Consider the following 20100-nt stretch of genomic DNA (forward strand, 5'->3'; position numbering starts at 1 on the left):
TCCAGGTGGACCCTCATGTAAGAACATCTGTTTTCTTTAAGTATCCAAGCTGTTTGTTCCATGCGCTTTCATTCCTCTACCATAAGCCTGGTGATTCGAAACTATAGAAATGTAACCCGTCCCCATTGAGAAAAGCGTCTCAATCTTTTCAGGCTGTAAACCAGTCTGTCATTCTCAATTCTTCACTGGAATTAGCTACAGCTACACTGTGCAGTTGTAAACTCTTTCAACAACCGGATGATTTACGTTTCTACCACGAGGCGTGTTTCTAGCCCCTTTTATACAACCGTCTGTTCAGGATGGCGACCCGTTATTCCGCCTCACTGTTCTGTAATAATAGGTACAGACACAGAATGGGGAGACGTCGTCGCCTCTGTAGCCTTCGAGACCACAGCGGAACAGAGTCACAGAGCTGAACTGACGTCGTCTTGTGTAACATGGGCACAGCTGACAGGGCAGGGATGTGATGTTTTGATATCATGCCACTGGACGATTAAAAAAATCTCTGAAGAAGACAAAGTAGTTATCAGCTAACCTACAGCAACAAGTTAACAGTGATGTTGAGAATGTCTACACATTGGGGATAGAGTGAGGTCCGGAGCTGTACATGCATGCACCCTCTGAACAGAAGACAAGATCATGGAAGGCTATTATTGTTTAGAAAGCATGTCATTGCCTGACACAAATGTGTTACATCACACTAGACACCAACACTGAATGTTAGGCGTCACACCCCTGATTACAGAACACCAGCCTTTTTTATTTTGTGTAAAAAAAAGCTAAGCCAACAAAATGATAGATCTTCTATTGCGGGATCTCGGTACTACAAAGGGGCTTGTTACCCTTATTTACACCTTGTTTCTCAGCAAAGGAGTTTGTATTTATCAATATTTTCAGATTTTCTTTGCTAGTCTCTTTCAAATTAGAAATTAAAACGAAACGATAGCATAACTTGTACATGCAAAAAAGTTCAATAGGGTTTATATACTGTAATGAAATTCCAGTGGCTTCCTGGGAAATCAAACAACTTAGGCTTTGCTTTATAAAATGGTCGGCAGTAAGTATTTTAGTATACTGTGAGTCATAGACACTTTAGACAGTGGGCTAAACATGCTCAGTCCTTTAAATGTGAGGAATAAAAAAATCACACCCACACCGCCCGGTTCCGGCGAGCCGGCCCACATCCGAAACGGTTACCGTGTGGGGGTCCCCAGGGGGTCCCTCTACTGTACTGTACTGTCACTGTGCTGTACTGTCACATCCGAAAACATCATACGTGTGTGTGTGTGTGTGTGTGTGTTAGGCTGCGCAACAGTGACACAAGTATAGGAGAGGGACGAAGAGAGAGAATCAGTCAGGACTGCTTCCAGCCTCTGCTACTAACCAATGCTGTGAAAAATGTACTTATTTTCTATCAATTGCAAACTTCATGAAGCTTTGAATTCATGGAAATTGTTTCGTTTTTGTCACATTCTGAAGCCAATAGTTCAATGACCGGGTGGCTGCTCAGCAGGAAGCTCTTTGAGTCTCTTAGTATATCCCCCTAATGTCATCAAATTATTGGCTTAGGAATGCGACAAAAACAAAATAAATGCAATTGATAGAAAATAAGTCATTTTTGGCATGAACTACGGCTTTAAATGTAATTTATTTATTTCTTTGCAGGTGTGTTTACCTCCCACGACCACACAAGTCCTTCCAATGTCCGCAGCCTGATAGCACTGTATCTGCACTAATAACACTCGAGTCTAATGACACCACTTTTAGTACAGTGCAGAGGCAAGGTGCTTTATGTACTGGCCTTAGAATCAATCGCCTACAGAAGCACTCAGGGTCTATTAACCACTTTAACCCTGGCATCGCTATTTTGGGCACGTTTTCAAAAGATCCACGCGTTGTGAGCTTGCAGACCGATTCTGTGCTATTTGGTGAATCGGGCTTAGGTGTATATTACATAAACAGCGTTCTAGTGGTGATTTCTTAACTGGTGGGGTGCAATTTTATGCTTAGCAGGTCTATGCTTAGCAGGTCACACTGGACCTGATTGGTCCCTCACTACTTCAGAAGGAGTGAAATCCAATCACAACTGCAGTGCCAGACCAAAAGGGCAGATTTGGTCTGGCGTTGTTAATGCAATGGCAGATTGCAACAACAATGTCTGTCTGGTTTCCAGGCAGCTTCTAACTAAGACCTCCTATCCGCTCCTCTGGACCAGGCCTTTGAGAATAGATACACTATCCCTTGGCCCTGTGGCAATCTTTATGAATGGAAGGTAATGGAGACAGTCTCACCAGTCTCACCTGACGCACACGCACACGCACACGCACACGCACACGCACACGCACACACACACACACACACACACACACACACACACACACACACACACACACACACACACACACACACACACACACACACACACACACACACACACACACACACACACACACACACACACACACACACACAAGACTCCATTACATGCTCTGCACGTTTCTCCAGCTATATCTACCACAGGTAAGCCCTACTTAGAACCACACACAGAGGAGTTCCATTCCAATCCGAGTGTCTCTCTGGTGAGCATTTTGGAAATCTGGAGTGCTTTCAGCAGGGATGGAATGAAATAGAAGCATACTTATGGGTTTGGGAGCACATTCCTGGACAGAGAGAGTAGCAGTCTCTAGTCGTGGTTAATTAGGGGAGCTTGTGGGAAGACCTTCAGTTTGAATCCCCCTGAAAAGAAAAAGCCCACACAATCCCACATAGTGGTGGTCACGTTGAATGGAATTCATTATTCAGCTGCCAGGGTGGAAGATTCCACCACTTGCGTCCAGTCCTTTTGAAACAGGCTTCCTAAATACGCCAAAGGGCCAATATGTCTATACCAGGGAACTGGTTCCTGACGGAATAATTAGAGTGAGGAGGTTTTGGAAGGGGAACCGTTTTAGTTAAGACACAACTGTGGGTATGGCCGAGCATGAATGGGGGCTTGTGAAAAAGTGAAAAGAGAGAAGAGCCAAGTGCAAGGTTTAATGTTGTGACTATATACTGTATGTACTGCAGCTGGAAAATCTGATGTCACAGTCACAAGTATAGCTGAAAATGTAATACAGTTTGAGATTCGAGGGCGGTGATAATGGAGAGCATGGATTAGAGCTAGCAAAGAGCAGTACTTGACCAGAAGAAGTTAACATTCTGCATAGTATACTATACTATACTATACTATACTATACTATACTATACTATACTATACTATACTATAGTATGCCAGCACTGGCTGCACAGTGACAGCAAAATGTCCAATAAAGTTGTTTACTGATCCGGTTCTAATTCCAGGACATCTGCAATTATTTTCAAATCACAATGATAGTAACGATGAATTGACTGTACCATAAAGTAAATAACAATGTCATCTTTTCATTTATGAATACATTTTGTATATTGTTGTAAATAGAAACAATAGCTCTTTGAGGTTCAAGGTTCAACGTTGTACTTTGTACTTTGTCCATAAACACATGTGCATCATAGAATATGTGCTGACAGACACTACGTAACAAACAAACTAATTGAGAGAGGAATATAATTTCTGCATTCTCAAAGAGAAACTGGCTGTATGTGTCTGTGTGCCTATTATATGTGGTACGAATGTGCGTGTGTGCACGCACACACGCGCACGCACGCACGCACTTGAGCCTCCAGTGCATGCAATTGTTATTTAAGCGGGAAAGCAATTAGAAAGATAACCCATGGTGCAGTAATCGGTGACTCCTCACCTCCTTGGTATGATAACATAATAACATAATGATGTCTTTAGGTGAAATATTGACACATTGACGTCAAGATTTCAGGGGACCCCAGGAACTGGCATTTAGTGATAATTAACTTTTATTTTCCATTTTTTTACAGGGTGGCTCCTCAGAGGCGAGTCGTCTAGATTAAGGTTTGTGTGTCCGCAGCTAATCTCGAAATAGTTGGACCAGTCAGCACCAAATATCTTGTGCACGCTGCCAGTAGGCCACATGAGTACCCCCACTAATTTGTTTTCCACATATGATTTATACTTTCTAAAATATGTAACTTTAACTTTATAAAGTAAGTCAGTGGGGTTCTGATTAGGCTGAAACTTTGTGTAGTAAGTCTGTATAGACAGACAAGAGTGAGACAAGCAGTACTAGTCAGACACTTGAAACGGCCCAGGTGAAACGGCCCATGTTCTCTCTCTTGTCAAATCCTAAAATGATGCAACCCAAACTTAAACTTGATTCATTTCAGAGTAATTGGAAACAGCCTGAGTAGGAGTGTCGACTGTCGCCGCTCTGAGCCATCTGCTGCCGTCTGGGACGAGATGCGATGTATCAACTATTATGACCGCCCATCAGGGGGCCTTCAGCAGATTATGTCACATTCGGAGGACTTTATGGAGCACCGAAGCAACCGCTTCGAATGTTATCAACCCACATCAACCAGTAGGTTCCTTATTAAGACCAGTAGGCTCTAATGGAGCCAGTAGGCTCTAATGGAGCCTACGGCCTGCAATTAGGAAACGTGGAAATTAATTACTGCCGCAGAATCGAAAACATTGTGAAACTGTGCTATACAACAACTTTGTTTATATGTTTGCATACAGTACGTGGCCTGTTAAGACTGAGGTTAGGGTTATGGGTTAAAGTTAGGGTTAAATTTAGAGTTAGTAGTAGTCGGACAATGCAACCAACGCCACTGGCTGACAACAACAACAACAACAACAACGTCTCCGCTCCAGTACAGGCTACTGGCTCCATTGCATGGTCTTGATAAGTACCCTACTGGTTGATATGTAAGGGATAATGTATGGCTGAGTGGTCATTGTTGATAGATAAATCACAGACAGGGTGATTTATATAAACAATGACTACTCAGTCATACATTATCCCGCTTATTACACGGCTACTTAATACATACATTTATAAATTGATCCAAAACACAATAATACGAAGTATTTCCTTGCTTACTGTAATGAAAGTATTCCATAAGTGTCGTGCTGGCCGGCGTCTGACCAGCTGCAGCACAGTCGGAAAACAAGGAAGTTGATCAAATAGAATCCTTTTCCAGGTACTTATCGTCTATTTCTCGCTCAAATGTCTATTTTTGAGAGCAATGTTTAGCTGTAAATGACGTGTGTGTGTGTGTTTACATGGCTGTCATGTTGTAAATCAAACGGGGCGCAACAGGTGCTCTGAGGCTCTTGATTATACATCGGACTGTTATAGAGCGGAGCGGTCATTATCCAGAAATAACACACGACTGAATTCGGCGATTGACCAATCAGAATAAAGCATTCGGTACTCTAAGATGGCAGGTGAGGCGGTGGTGCAAATCAGAAGGCACTTAAGTCTGATTTATACTTTTTCATAGGATGGTGGCGTGTGTCGTAGCTAGACGCTCTACAAGCTCACACCTTGTCTGAGGAGTTGTGAGCTTGCAGATGGGCTATTTCCGCTGTGTGACGCCGTCGTGCAGCGGGTGCAAATTAGACACTTAAGACTAACTTAGACGACAGCCCAACTTGATATATCAATTAGGAGTAACTCCAATATAGTTTTACAGCTTTGACACAGGATTTGTTTAAAACTTGGACCATTAGACCAAAACTGTGGACCATTAGCATATTCCGAGGCATGCATTCAGCCTTCAACTTCAAATTGATTGCAGTCTGGACAGAGAGAGGGAGAGAGTCTGTCTGTCTGTCTGTCTGTCTGCCTGTCTGCCTGCCTGCCTGCCTGCCTGCCTGCGTGTGTGCGTGTGTGAGTGTGTAGAAGTGGTCCACTGTATATCCTGATGTTAAGAATGCGGTCTACAGCATATCAATCTTAAGAGGGGCCAGATGAATGAGAGCACTGGTAGAAGTGGCCTGCTTATCCTCTGCCCTGTTGGAATGTCACGCTTTGTGTTCTCCTGTGGCTCTGCACTTCTTCAAAACTCAATTTTCTTCCATTGCCTATGGTCCGCACTCTTTTGAGAATGAATTCAGACTGCAGCTAAAGCTACATGTACAGAGGGGGGGAAAAAGCCCTCGCCTCTCCGCTCAAAATGTGAAAATGCGGCATTTTAGTGGCACGAGAGCTGGGAGGCGTTGTGATAGCGACCACGCTTCCACCCACCTCCTCTCAGTGTGCCTTAGCTGCTTTCACACATTATCTAGACATTTCCTCACAGAGAGAGATAGAGATAGAGAGAGAGAGAGAGAGAGAGAGAGAGAGAAAGAGAAAAAAGAGAGAGAGAGAGAGAGAGAGAGAGAGATGTCTCCAGTCGTTTGAAGTTTGGACTCAGCGATTTGAATGATTTCAGCCGGTGAAGACACAAGGTTGCATGTGTTGGTAATTGAGGAAGGGAGTCGGAGACAAGGGAGTTGGATGATTATCTCCATCTCCTGCGGTGTACGTAATGTATATCAGCTCCTACACTAGTCTCAGCAGTGTCCCATCAATATCCCGAGGTACCTTACTGGTGGGTGTACTATAGTAACTAGACAATACTGTCAGCAATCTTTTCTTATCGCAGATATGCGTCGCATATACAGATGTTTCTTCACATTCACGTGTCTAAACACGGGAGCCTGGTTTGTGTCGTTGAAGACACCTCCTTCCCGAGCCGTCTTCAACGCTCCCCTGCTTCATTCTCTATCAGGGGACACACTTGATCTGTCACTTCACTTCTAATAATGTGACTTAACAGACATCAACAGCTAGCCATAGCCTTGCCTATGGTTGCTTTGATTGCTACCATATGTGAAAAATAAAGTAGGGGCCGTGGCTTGTGGAGTCCAGATTTAAAGGTTTGGCCTCCACATACAGTATTGACCATCACCACCACCACCATCTTGGATTGGACGATTTACCATCATGGATTTTTGAGATCATTATGTCTGGACGAGAAGGTGGAGCTGGGGATATGCCTGTCCTGATCACAGTGAGAGTGACTTGTAACGTATAGCCCACGTCCTATTCCTAAAGCTTCTTCATCATCTATCCTACTGTAAAGGCACAACATGTCTGCGTGCGTTCCAGTCTGGCCCTCGGCCTCTGGGGTTTCTAACAATGTGGGCCCTGGACAATTTAGCTGAATAGCTCTGGTATATAGGGTTCAAGTGGTTGATTGTTATTGGCTGATTATTTTTACCACTTGATTTTAACCAACGCTGCCCTGGATCCCCTGTGTGATCGTGCAGCCTGTGCAGCCTATAATTGCTTCTTTTGGGCTTGTTTTTGTAGACCCGTCTTGCTTGTTTCTCTCGCAAAAATCTGGGGATCTGTCTTGGTAGAGACACGGTTATGACACTCCCATAGACTCCCATTGTGAACGGAGAATGCAGAACTAAAGCTTGCCTTGGAGCGTGTATAGTTGAACCATTCATATTCAGTGTTTCCAAGGCACCCAGGCTCGCTACATGAACCATGTGAATGTTGTGATGGCACGGCGGTGAGATCAGAGTGTGTTACTTATAACTCTCTGTTTCAATGGGTCTGAGCTGCCCCATCCGAGACCCCCTGGAGTGATCCTCTCCAGACTCACATACTGTACATGCAGCAGCACAAGATAGATACATCTAATGGATCTTTGTGGAAAAAACTAAAACAGGGAGCCCTGTTTCACCTCATCCATAAAAGTCTTGATCTTTACTCTTTATCCTGCCATGCAGACCAGGGCTGATAAAGTCCAGGTTAGGGTTATAGGCAATTTACCAAAAAAGTATAATATATGGTAAATATAAAATAAATAATAATAAGTCCAGCCCTACTCCAGGTCACGACTGAAGACAAAATAATTCTATTCATTCCCAATAACAAAGTCCATCTCCAATGACTCTATTCATGTGGATATGGTCCATTTGGCCCGGAGAAAAGCAAACAGACTGTGTGTCGTGTTCTGACGAGGGGCCTGTGTAAAAGAGACAGGGATACTGTAGGGGTATACTGTACGAGGGAGTGAGCACTGAGAACAATCGTCCCAGCAGTCACTCGGCCCGCCGTCTTCCCGTTAGCCTCCCCAGGCTAATGGAGGTCACCTGCTGCTGACCTGCACAGGAAGCTCAAATTAAACAGCTCTTTCATTTGAAAGATATCGTGGGAAATGAGGAGCACACAGCTCGCCAGCGGATATATATAATTCTAGTATATATACAAAACTATTCAAAGGGAACTTCTCTTTCAATCTAATTTGCATACACCTGTAAAATCATATAAACCTTATAAAGCACCATTGGGCAACTCCCTTGCCCAGTTTTAATTGGAAAACTTTTTGACACTTTTTACCGTCCCTTGTCCATCCACATAATTTGGGAGGAAGATGGCTTTTCATGTTCAAGCTCAATGGTCCTGGATTCAGCTTCAGAAATATGCAGTATAAAACTACAGCACTTCATCTCTTTGAGTGATTTCAAAAGTTTATTTCAGATGAAAAATCCTTTCATTTTGCTTGCATTTTGGTCTAAAAAGCAATTCCGAGATATTCACGTTCTAAGATGTGTTGTGAGTTTGCAGACGTTAGCTCACAATGTATTTGCAGCGTTGTGAGTTTGCAGATGTTAGCTCACAATGTGTTTGCAGCATTGTGACTGAGTTTGCAGATCGGCAAAAGTCATAAAGTGGTGGAATAAACTAATTATATCGCACATCCTCCGTTATTTGGTGCCGAGCCAAACTGGAAAAAAACAGGAAATCTAGACTAAAAGAGGGCTTGCAACTCCAAGGTGTTTATTAGTGGCACAGCAGAAACAAAAGAAAAACAGCTGCATTCAAAAGTAAGTTGTGAGCCCTCGCTTTGTTCGGCATAAATACATCTAAAATAAGGCTTAAGTGGTTAACATGACATCACCACCAGTGTACAGTAATGTCCTCCTGTTTAAACCCAAAACCTGGAGTGTCCAGGAGACCTCGCGGCCTGGTTTCCCCTGAGGACGACGCACATGGACGTGGACATCCTGTGCCCTCAGCCAGGCTGTCGCATCAGGGAGTGGAATCTGTCTCGCTGTGTCAGCTCGTTTATATACGACTGTGAACTCCTCACTGCCACTGCATTCCATCACACAGAATTAACAAATAAACCACAGAGTCACACTCAATTTAAACGCATTACCAAACAGAACAATGTCTCTTCCTGTCTGCCAGTGAGCCCTTCTAAATCATATTCAGAAATTAACGACACGTACTGTACTGTATAATGCAAATTGAAATTGCACAAATAATAAAAAATGATCTTTGGCAATTCCGCCCTCTTCATGTATGATGCAATTACATAGCTACTACAATCTGTCTTCAATGATGCATATTTACACACATAAATACAAAGTAGAGCTTTAAACCCTTTTCATGTCAATTTATGAATTTAATATGACTGCAATGGACGTAAGATTATACGTTTATTATACAGTAATAAGGGAACATTGAGTGACCTGGCTCAAGTTATTGGATCTGATAAACTCATTCTCTACCCCCCCCCCCCCCCCCCCCCCCTCTGTTGTTGTTTTGCGGGGGTAATTGTCCTTGTACATTTGCACATAATTGTGAAACATGTCCTCTGCATTTACCCATCCAAATTATTAGGAGCTGTGAGTGGGGTACTATTAATACAGCAGCTAATGCTCAGGGACACTTTGACACATACAGAACTGCAGACGGGGAGGTTCTCTTGCTACTGTAGCTAGATCCGCCAATTTACCAGTGGTGGAAAAAGTACTCCGTTGTTTTACTTAACCCATTTTGACCTGAGATCAGATTCTAAAAATGTCTGTTGGAAAATGACAGTTTTCTGAAAAAGCTATGTCTCTATGTCAGTCGTTCTTCGAGCTTGTAGATCTGCTCTTTTTCAATAGCTAAAGCATAACATAATGCTAAACACCAAAAGGGGTTCCCGCCCAAAATGGGTAAAGGTATCAATACTGCAATGTAGAAATACTCTGTTACAAGTGAAAGTCTGGAATTCAAAATGTACCAAAAGTAGAAAGTATACTTGTTATGCAAAATGTCCAATTTCATGTTTTCAAATGTATAAAATATTTAGAAAATAGCAGCTCTACAAGCTCACAATGTGTCGCCGCTATAGGGCTGAAGTGGTTAGTGTTTACTAATTGTATAGTGAAGTAAAAGTACAATAGTTGACTCTGAGATGTAGTGGAGTAGAAGTAAAAGTACAGAAAATTTGAAATACTCAAAACTACCAAAAAATACTGTAAAAATACCTCAAAACTGCTCTTAAGTACAGTACTTAGTAAATGTACTTAGTTACTTTACTTTAGTTTTTTTCTGGTTTGGTTTAGCTCTGTAATATTTGATGCTCATTGTCTTTGTATATTCATAAACTGTGTACTTTTATTCTATTTCATAAATATACTTTTTTTTGTGATAAGGTGGGCAATATATAAGCTTTGGCTTCAGCCCTAACCTTTTCGGCCAAATAGTCACCTTGTTGACTAAGTTGTATAGGCTACTGTATGCCTATCAACTGTATTGTTTTTAACAAATTACCAAAAATAAACTAACTAACTACTTTATACCCTATAGCAGCAGTGTGTTCATCTCTGATAGAAACCCCAGGAGTCCCAGCTGTGATTAGCTCTTTTGCTTGAGGACGTCTATATAGTGAGGAAGAGAAAAACAGAGAAGCAGAAACAGAGAGGAGGGCTGAACGGGTAGATGGAAGGGGTGGGGGGGAGAGGGGTTGGAGGGCCGCCTGTCTCTGGCTATTGTTTGGACACAGTTCGTCTCACGCTGCATTGACCACAGACAGGGCGTGGCCGGAGAGTGGGGGGGTATTCCGGGGGAGAGAATTTGGGGTTGGGGCGTGGGCGGGGGGGGGGTAGATACAGGGGGAAGTTCAGGCACATTGCATACTTTCTCTGCATGTGGAGAGTGAACAGGAAGGCGGGTGGTCCCCGGAGAGAGAAAGAGAAAGAGAGAGAGAGTAAGGGTGGGGGTGACGGGGGGGTTCCTTCCCTGTAGTTTGGTGCACTGTTCCCAGACCTGCTCATGTGCACCGCGAAGTAATGAGAAACCCGGGGCCTCTAACAAACTCAGGCCAGATGGGGAGAGAAGTCTTCCTTACAATTACACTGCAAGAGAGAGCAGCTAGCGCAGCCCCCGTCATCTTCTCTCCTCTGCAGGGAAACCATGATCAGTCTATTCTTTTTTGGAAAGAATACTGTAGTTGTAATCAGTTGAGTTCTGTTTTTCCAGCACATTGCTTGGCTTGAGTTCGAGAGGGGGATTTTTTGGAAAAGCTGCAGTTTTGTGCGTGTTAATCCAGAATGTTAATTTACCTCTGAATGTTAAATTAACATTCTGGATTTGGACTGCGAGTCTATCCCTGACTGCAGTACACAGAGCTACTATGCTTTATATTACACTGTATGTAATCCCTTTCTGCTCTGTGGCAGCAACAACGTACAGGGAGTCTGCAGGGACTGCACAAAATCTATTTACTCATTACCTCCCAGTGCTGGTTTTTCCTCGATATATTCAACACAAAGTGTGAATTTGCAGCGTGAGTGAATAAAAAAAGATATAGCAGTGTTTTGGGGGATGGTTGATAAGAGTAGTATTGTCAGATTCCCATGAGCCTGTGATGAGCGCTCTCTCAATGACTGACTGCAGGGCACTGATCAACCAGGGCTATAAATAATGTAACAGGCTTACCTCACATTGATTTTAGAGGACAACATGTTTTCATACAGCAAATCGTCCTTCTCTTTTCCTCAGATGAAAAAGAGTGCCAGGAGGATATTTCATGCCCCTTGCTTCCTCTCTTTCTTCTCTTTTTTTGGTGCCCTAGTCGGATGGGCATTAGCGGCAACAGCGTATGCATGTACCGTAGAGGACTGGTGCTGAAACATCAGCATCGTTTAGGAATGCAAAACAGAGCTCTGACATCAAAGTGATGGATTAAGTGTAGTGGCCAACAATAAAGGGGTGTCATCACCCCTGGTGGACGAATACATTAGTGTTGGCGGCTGGAATAGAAGGAGGCAGCTCATTTGTAACAGTCAGCCTTGACTGTAGTGCACTCCAGGAGAGGACGGCCGGCCGCACAAAAGAAGAGCCATCCGAAACCGCATTGAAAATGTCACCTAAATATAGATTGCACTCAAACTTGTACTGTAATGGTCTGCCATGCAGTTTGCTGAGACAGAAAGTTTGGGGAGTCACGGCCTGCAAGTAGTGATTAAATCTGCTATCGTCTGCTGTCGGTGGGGACATAAGGTCAGATTCCAAGGACGGTTCAGCCAGGCAGATTGACTCTTTGCTTTTATAGCCCTGTTGGACATCTGTCAGTGACGTTATTGAGTCTCCAAGGGGAGGTGAAACAATTTGGGCATTTCAGCATAGCATAATATATTTACAGAGGAGTCGAGTCATGCATGCTAACAAGCCGTTTGCCTGTGCAGCATCCTTGGTGCTGCCCGGGGCAGAGCTAACAGATAGACTAACAAACAGCCTGGCCCGGACAGGGACACACACCTAAAAACGCTTACTCTCCCTACAGCCAGCCTCCTCCGGCGTTGGTGCTCGTCACACAGTAGACTGCTAAAACAGGACGAGTCGTATTAAACTTCACGCCATGCCCTCACACACTTAATAGGCGATGGCTATGCCTCTAAGTTTAGACTCGTTCTTTTCGCTTAATATCCGTGGACAAGGATAGGGTTTGTTTGTGTCGGTGTGTTTTGTGTTACATAGAAATGAGCTGGCGGTGGGGAGGCCTCTGCCTCGCTCTGTTCTCTCTGCTCAGCCTATAACTATAGTCACCTGACTGTTGGCCCGGGCCTCGGGGATACAGGAAGTGTGACATCACCGCCCTGACATTCTGGAATGTGGGAATGTCAGGCTGCCTGTTTCGCACTGTGCGAACAAAAGGGGGTGAGGTGAGGGAGAGACGGAGAGAGATATGCTGCACACTGTGGTTCATTTCTTATCCACGGAAAGTTTAAATGCTAATGGTGCCTTTATATGTTCAAAGTAGTAGGAGTAGTGGAGCCATGCCTGATTCATCCTTGGTTGCACATCACAACGCGCACCGGGAAACAAATAGCCAAAGCTCAACGCATCGCAGCGACATTGCCATGCAGTATAAATCAGGCTTTATACTACAGCACTGACACCACTGGCAACGAGAGTTAACCCAGTTGGAAAATGGATTCAATGCCAGCCCTGAACCCTGAGGGGATGAAAGCCAGCATCGGTAGCCAAGAGAAATCACCTGCAGCTAAACTCCATCTGCCTAATGCTGCGTTCACAGTCACACCGATACAGACAGACGGTAGACGGCAGACGGACAACACCTTCTGGATGGCAAGGCCAAAACAAACAGACAGAACAGCAAACTGAAACATGCATGGCAATATGTGATGATGTCGTACTGTTTACAAAGACATATTGAATAAAAGTGTTTAGTCAATTATTGTATTTATTTATAATTTTAGGGGGCTTTTGTTTTGCATGTAGCTAGCTATTATGCTGCATTTTAGCAGCATAATAGCTAGCTACATGCAAATGTATGTTAAAGTCCCTCCAAAATATAATTTCCCTCAAAATGTAAGGTCATTTATTAATTTCCAACATGGATAGTAAAAGCAGAGCATTTCCATCCTTCCTCTAACTGCTTATCCGAAGTCTGGTCAGGGAGGCAGCAGTTTCAGCAGGGGAGACCACATAATCCAGCTCTGACTGCATGGGGGACCTCGGTCTGCCCCATGGCCTCCTCCCAGCTGGATGAGCATGGGAAATCTCCCAAACCACCTCACCTGGCTCCTTTCTTTACAAAGAAGCGGTACAGTAGCTGTACTTTTTTAAAAGTTTTGAACCGATTTTCTCCCCAATTATGCCAATTGATTCCTCACCAAGCCCACAGAAATGTCTGTGTTGTCACTGATCTAGTATCCTAGTACTGACTCACCTGCCAGTGAGGAGCCCACGCCGGGAGGACGTAGAGCCTTCGTCCTACTCCTCCCTGCTGACAGGTGCACGTAGGATTACGCGTGGTGACAATTATCACTCTCCCTGCTTCCCTCCCGCAAACACAGGCCAATTGTGTTCGTATAGACCAGAGGTTTTCAACTGGTGGTCCATGAATGGACCACTGGTGCTCCGTACATTTATGTAGGAAATTGAATATTTGTTTTTATCGACCACTAGTTGGGAAACAGTGCACTAAATGAGCTGGTGATGTATGGTGACATACAGTATCAATATTGTCACTTACTGGGAAGTCGGATGCTAAGAACTTCCACAGAAAAGGTACTGTAGTTAAGGAGATAGCTCAACCGTCCGGGCACCTAGGCTGCTGAGCCAGCCTGACGGCGTGCCGCGGGTTCAACTCCCGATCCCGACGGCCTTTCCCACCCATCTCTCTCCCCATTTCCTGTCGGTTTACTTTCAACCTATCAATAAATGCAGAAAAAAAAAAAACTTTAAAAAAAGAAAAGAAAAGGGAGTTAGAATTTCAAGGGAAAGTGTACCGGATTGACTGGTTGAGTCACGTTATTAGAAAATGTGCCCATATAATCTTGCAATTGCATGTGTCTGCTCACTCATATATTAAGTTGCAATGAATCAGACATGACTTTAATAGGTTAACTATGGGCAACTATGTGAGATCGTACAGTCGTACACAAACGTTTTCCCACTGGGAGAGGGAACTACAATACAGTACGGTACATCACATCTGGTTGTAAATACCGTTTTGGAAGATGGAAAAAAGTTTACATATTGAAACTTTGGACGGCATTGCCACCTACCTCAACTGTTTGTATTCTCTACCCAATGTTACCGTCCTGCTCTCATTCACTAAAATCATACTGGGTCTACTGTCAACACAGAGAGCGTTTGCTGAACACCCAGACCTAGCTGCTCAATAGGGCACACAACTCGATACCGGATACCCCCTGTCTTCTTCAATCATCTAAGTCAAATAGAGACACAAACGCAAACTGCCAGAGGCCATCGCCCTGCAACATCAATTCCTTTCTTGCTAACGTTCTCTTTCCCACACTGCGGTCTGGTCCTCATGAGAGAAATGGATGTGTTATGGTTAAAAACTGATTGTTAGAGTTGCATCGTGTGTGTGTGTGTGTGTGTGTGTGTGTGTGTGCGTGTGTGTGCGCAAAGTGGGGTGACACACACAACCTGCCATTGTTAGAATGTGACACATAATATCAACCTCCTCATTACGGACAGGGACTGTGAAATCAAAGTAGCGTCTGCAGTCACTTTGGCGCAAGAGTTCATTTCCCTCCTGCTATCGTCCTCCTCCAGCATACAACAACACGCCTAAAGCTTCAGTTACGCTCCGTCGTACAACCCGCGGCACGCACCAAAATAAAGCAGATCTACAAGCTCACAAAGTGTCGCATCCGTGCGGCTTTGTGAGCTTGTAGGTCGGCTGTTCTCGGCATGTGACTAGTACAGTAGTAAATCAGGCTTCAACAATGTGGATGAGAACATTCATTTGGTGTCATTAGATCCGCAGTAATACTCATAAACAAAGAGCACTATTAGTTAGGGCACTGCAGTGTGTTAGAAAGCACATGGCAGTAGTCATGAAGCCCAGAATGGGATATCTTAACAAATGAGCGGTGTCAATGAGCCACAGTGAGCAGTCATTTAAAACCCATTCCGTCCCCATCTTTCCTCTAGTTTTGGCTCCAGGGCAGTGATGGGAAAAGTATTCACAAGTACTCTGTTACAAGACCGGAATAAAAGTAATTACTTGAGTAAAAGTACAAAAGTATGGGCATCAAAATGTATTTAAAAGTACCAAAAGTACTTACTTTTGGTACTTTTTACTACTTATAACAGATCTATTTTCAAATGGTCGATGTGGTTAATAGGGCTGAAGTGCTTAATGTAATATTCATCCAAATCTACACAGTAATTAGTAACTAAATGTAGTGGAGTAAAAGTACAATATTTGGATCCGAGATGTAGTGGAGTACAATTAAGAGAAATTGGAAATACTCAAGTGAAGTACCTACAGTACCTCAAAATCTTACTCAAGTACAGTACTTCAGTACCACCACTGCTCCGGGCTCCTACGACAAACTGTAAATGGGCGTTTGTACAGTATTGTCTGCATATACAGTAGCCATAGCACCTTTATCCAACGCGCTTTACATTGTGCATTACATTGCACCCATGCACTCAAACACACAGTCACACCAACAGCAGGGGCGACCATGCAAGGTACCACCCTAATTGACTGACAGACAGTTAAGGGTTGAGTGTCTTGCTCAAGGACACTTCTTTGACACGAAGCCCGGGAAGAATCAGGGAATCGATCCGGGAACCTCCCGTTTTGCTGTGAACGTCACGTCGCTGTGGAAGGAAGGGAGCGAAGCCTGCAGAGACCTTAAACCGCTGCCTGGGAAACCAGCTCTGAACCCGCGCTCTCTAACCCCCCGAACCCCCTCCCTCTTCATAACAACACTCCCCTTCCTTCCAGTTTGGGGAGACACAAGTCAGTGGAGGAACGGCGGAATGAGATTAGTCACCCCACCAATGCATTCTCTGAATACTTCCCACACTCGCTCTTCCAAACACAAACACACACACACACACACACACACACACACACACACACACACGTTTTCATGTTCTCACTCTCACAGATGCGCTCTCACACACACACACACACACACACACACTTTTATGATAACACACGCACGTGGATGCACTCACGGGTGCGGGACACACACATCTATCTAGCTTTCTCTCGCTCTCTCTACATACATTAAAATTTAAAATACAATTCAGTCTGCGGACACTGTACATACTGTAGAGGCATGGGCACACATCCACACAGAAATATAGCTCCACGCACGCACGCACGCACGCACGCACACACAAACGCGCGCGCACACACACACACACACGTGCGGTGCGGGCTCACCTCGGTAGTGGAGGCTGTCATCGAGGTGGTTGTGCTGCCGGTGGTGGTTCTCCAGTGCCGGGGGGCTGCTGGCCCCCAGCTCTGCCAGTCGCCGGCTGGTGGCAGACAACTCGGAGCGCAGGTTGGTCACCTCCTGGCTGGCGGACTGGATGGCACCGTCGATCCTCTGCGCCAGCTGTTTGTTATCTTCCATCATTTTAAGGATTTTCCCCTGAGGACCAAACCCACACAGAGCGGCATGGTGTCAAGCATGGAGGGGTGGGTGGGTGGCGGAGGGCTTGTAAGACCTCCGTTCTTCTCCCCTCCTCTTCTCCTGCTCCTCCTCTGCTAATCCACACACTTTAGAATGCACACAAAAGAACGAGGAAAGCAGCCGGTCCCTGCACTGCACTTCTCCCCTTCCACTATAGATGGTGTCTACCTGTTACTGCATACAGAATAACTGTATGGATGACCCACGATACTGTCAGAGAGAGAGAGAGAGAGAGGGAGTGTACGGTGTGTGTGTGCGTGTGCGTGCGTGCGTGTGCCTGGCGAAGGAGAAAGAAAGTTGAGTGTGGGAGAAAAGGGGAGTGAGTGAAAGAGACAGAGTGAGTTAGGGAGAGAGAGGGGAGAATTACAGCAGGAATAGAGAAAGAGATGCGGCCAGCAGTGGTGTGTGTAGAATGCGCTGTGTGCAGCTGCTCCCAGAGAGGACCCAGCGCACACAGAACAGATGACATGCACCCTTTTAAATGGACTGTACCATGTGCTGGAGGACCAGGGGGGGAGAGAGAGAGAAAGAGTGGAACTATACTCTAACTACCGAGGCTATAGAGCACGCTGTCTCCCACACCCTAGCTACAGCACAGAGTCTGTAATGAGTTAAGACTAATTTATACTTCGCCCTAAGACGGTGTCTCTCCCCAAAAATCTGTTATTTTCTGGAAGAGAGACTGCCAGGGTTTAGCGAGAGGGGTAAAAGTATAGTCTCTTTCTACTACTTCTACCCACTCTCTCAGGACCTGGCAATAATGTTGGACACTTTGTGACAAGTACTTGTCAAGTGCTCTATCTTTTTCAGTCCAGCCTCCCCACTCTCACTTTCTGAGCCCATTTCACTCCAACACCCGCTTTCCCTATTATTTATTTATTTTGTATTATTTTCACTCACTCCCTCCCCCTCTTTTTTCTCTTCATAATATATTCATCCCTTTGTCCCGGCAAAGCTTACCCCCACAACGGTGGACCGGGAAAAGGGGGCTGGCTCAAAGGCGAGGGGGAAACATTTCAACTCTGAGAGCAAACTTAGCATAGAACAGAGACACGGCCTCTGTAATGAGTGGAAACAAAGAGCGGAGCTAGGCCAGCAGAATTACAATTGAGCCTCGGCGAGGACATTATGGGCCTTATTACTCTGGTTCCTTATTCAGCGGCCCAAAGGATTGATTCCCCCTCCCTCCCTTATCTTTAAAGCCTGGCAAACAAACCATTTGACCTCAGTTTGTTATCTATGATTCCACTGTGAAAGTGAAATCACCACCCCTCATCTCAATTTTATGATGAGAGAAGATAAGTTAGGATAATACAAGACCGTCAGATCAGGGAAGATATAACATACAGTAGATAAGACAATACTGTATATGTAGAGGGAGTGCTATAGCAGCAACAGCAGTGAGAATGAAACATGAGAGGTGCAGGTAAGAGTCAAGAATCAAACGAAGATAAATACGAATAAAATGAAGATAGAATAAAATAATGAGCCGCCGGCCACAGACGTCCAGGATCTCTGAACGGCTGAACGAGTGAACAATTTCACATGCTGCCGAGTCGTCGCCGCAGCTCGCCGCAATTTGCATTTGACATTTCATTTCTCAAGCAGGGGAAAAAAAATAAATAACATGTTCTGTCTCTGTGCGACACCACCAACAAAAAGACAGGCTGGCACACAGGAGTGACACATCAGTCAGACGCTGTCATCCTCGGTTGGGGTGATAACCGCTCGATGCTCATTGGTATTCACACGGCGGCGATGTGGAGAGCAACAAACAAAAGCCAGGGTGAGACCGACGGGCCGCATGACACGCAGCACCGCCGGCGGTGTGTGATCGCCGTTTCAGACAGTTCCCCCAGGCAGCCGCTCAAACCACGCCCTCACTTTGTGGCGGACGGGGGGGGACCGTGAGAGTGATGTAGTGCCGCCAGTGGTTGTTACAGATCACATCTGTGTGTGTGTCTGTCGGATGGGGCTCGTTAGACGGGCCTCAGGGACACCGTTAGTCCGTTACCACAAACAGCTGGCGGCAGAACAAGGCACTGTACACGGTCAAAGGGGCAGGAAACCCCCCCAGAACAAGGCACTGTACACGGTTAAAGGGTTAAAGGGGCAGGAAACCCCCCACTGATTCTGTACTTTTGTTTCTTCCCGTTTAGGTTAACAACTTCCAGCAAATTAAACACATGACACAGCGTAGTAAGCAACACCACTGCAGCTATAGTCAAATGAATAAAGGGATCTGGGTGTATTAGATTTAGTTGTGTCCAGAGGAGAGCCACAGACTGGGTGTATTAGATTTAGTTGTGTCCAGAGGAGAGCCACAGACTGGGTGCATTAGATTTAGTTGTGTCCAGAGCCACAGACTGGGTGCATTAGATTTAGTTGTGTCCAGAGCCACAGACTGGGTGCATTAGATTTAGTTGTGTCCAGAGGAGAGCCACAGACTGGGTGCATTAGATTTAGTTGTGTCCAGAGCCACAGACTGGGTGCATTAGATTTAGTTGTGTCCAGAGCCACCGACTGGGTGTATTAGATTTAGTTGTGTCCAGAGGAGAGCCACAGACTGGGTGTATTAGATTTAGTTGTGTCCAGAGGAGAGCCACAGACTGGGTGCATTAGATTTAGTTGTGTCCAGAGGAGAGCCACAGACTGGGTGCATTAGATTTAGTTGTGTCCAGAGCCACAGACTGGGTGCATTAGATTTAGTTGTGTCCAGAGCCACCGACTGGGTGTATTAGATTTAGTTGTGTCCAGAGCCACAGACTGGGTGTATTAGATTTAGTTGTGTCCAGAGCCACAGTAGTCAATGCACACAGACATGCCCGTTATAAAATCCATTAGGTGCAGTTGCATTGCATACATCACAGTGCACTCTAAGGCTTTTGGCTATTACCGTCTATTTTTGACAAAGGTTCCCCCAGAAT

General features: G+C 45.0%; 1 protein-coding gene across 1 annotated transcript in view; it reads right to left on the reverse strand.

The window, feature by feature from the left end:
• Positions 1-20100, reverse strand: part of kaznb (kazrin, periplakin interacting protein b) — a 147291-nt gene that overhangs the window by 66799 nt on the left and 60392 nt on the right. The window contains exon 3 of the mRNA XM_080775210.1: positions 16921-17131. Coding sequence (XP_080631336.1) covers positions 16921-17131 — 211 coding nt within the window. The remainder of the gene's footprint in view (positions 1-16920; positions 17132-20100) is intronic.

The sequence above is a fragment of the Protomyctophum bolini genome (genome assembly GCF_963924005.1).
Source record: "Protomyctophum bolini genome assembly, chromosome: 2".
NCBI classification, from domain to species: Eukaryota; Metazoa; Chordata; class Actinopteri; order Myctophiformes; family Myctophidae; genus Protomyctophum; species Protomyctophum bolini.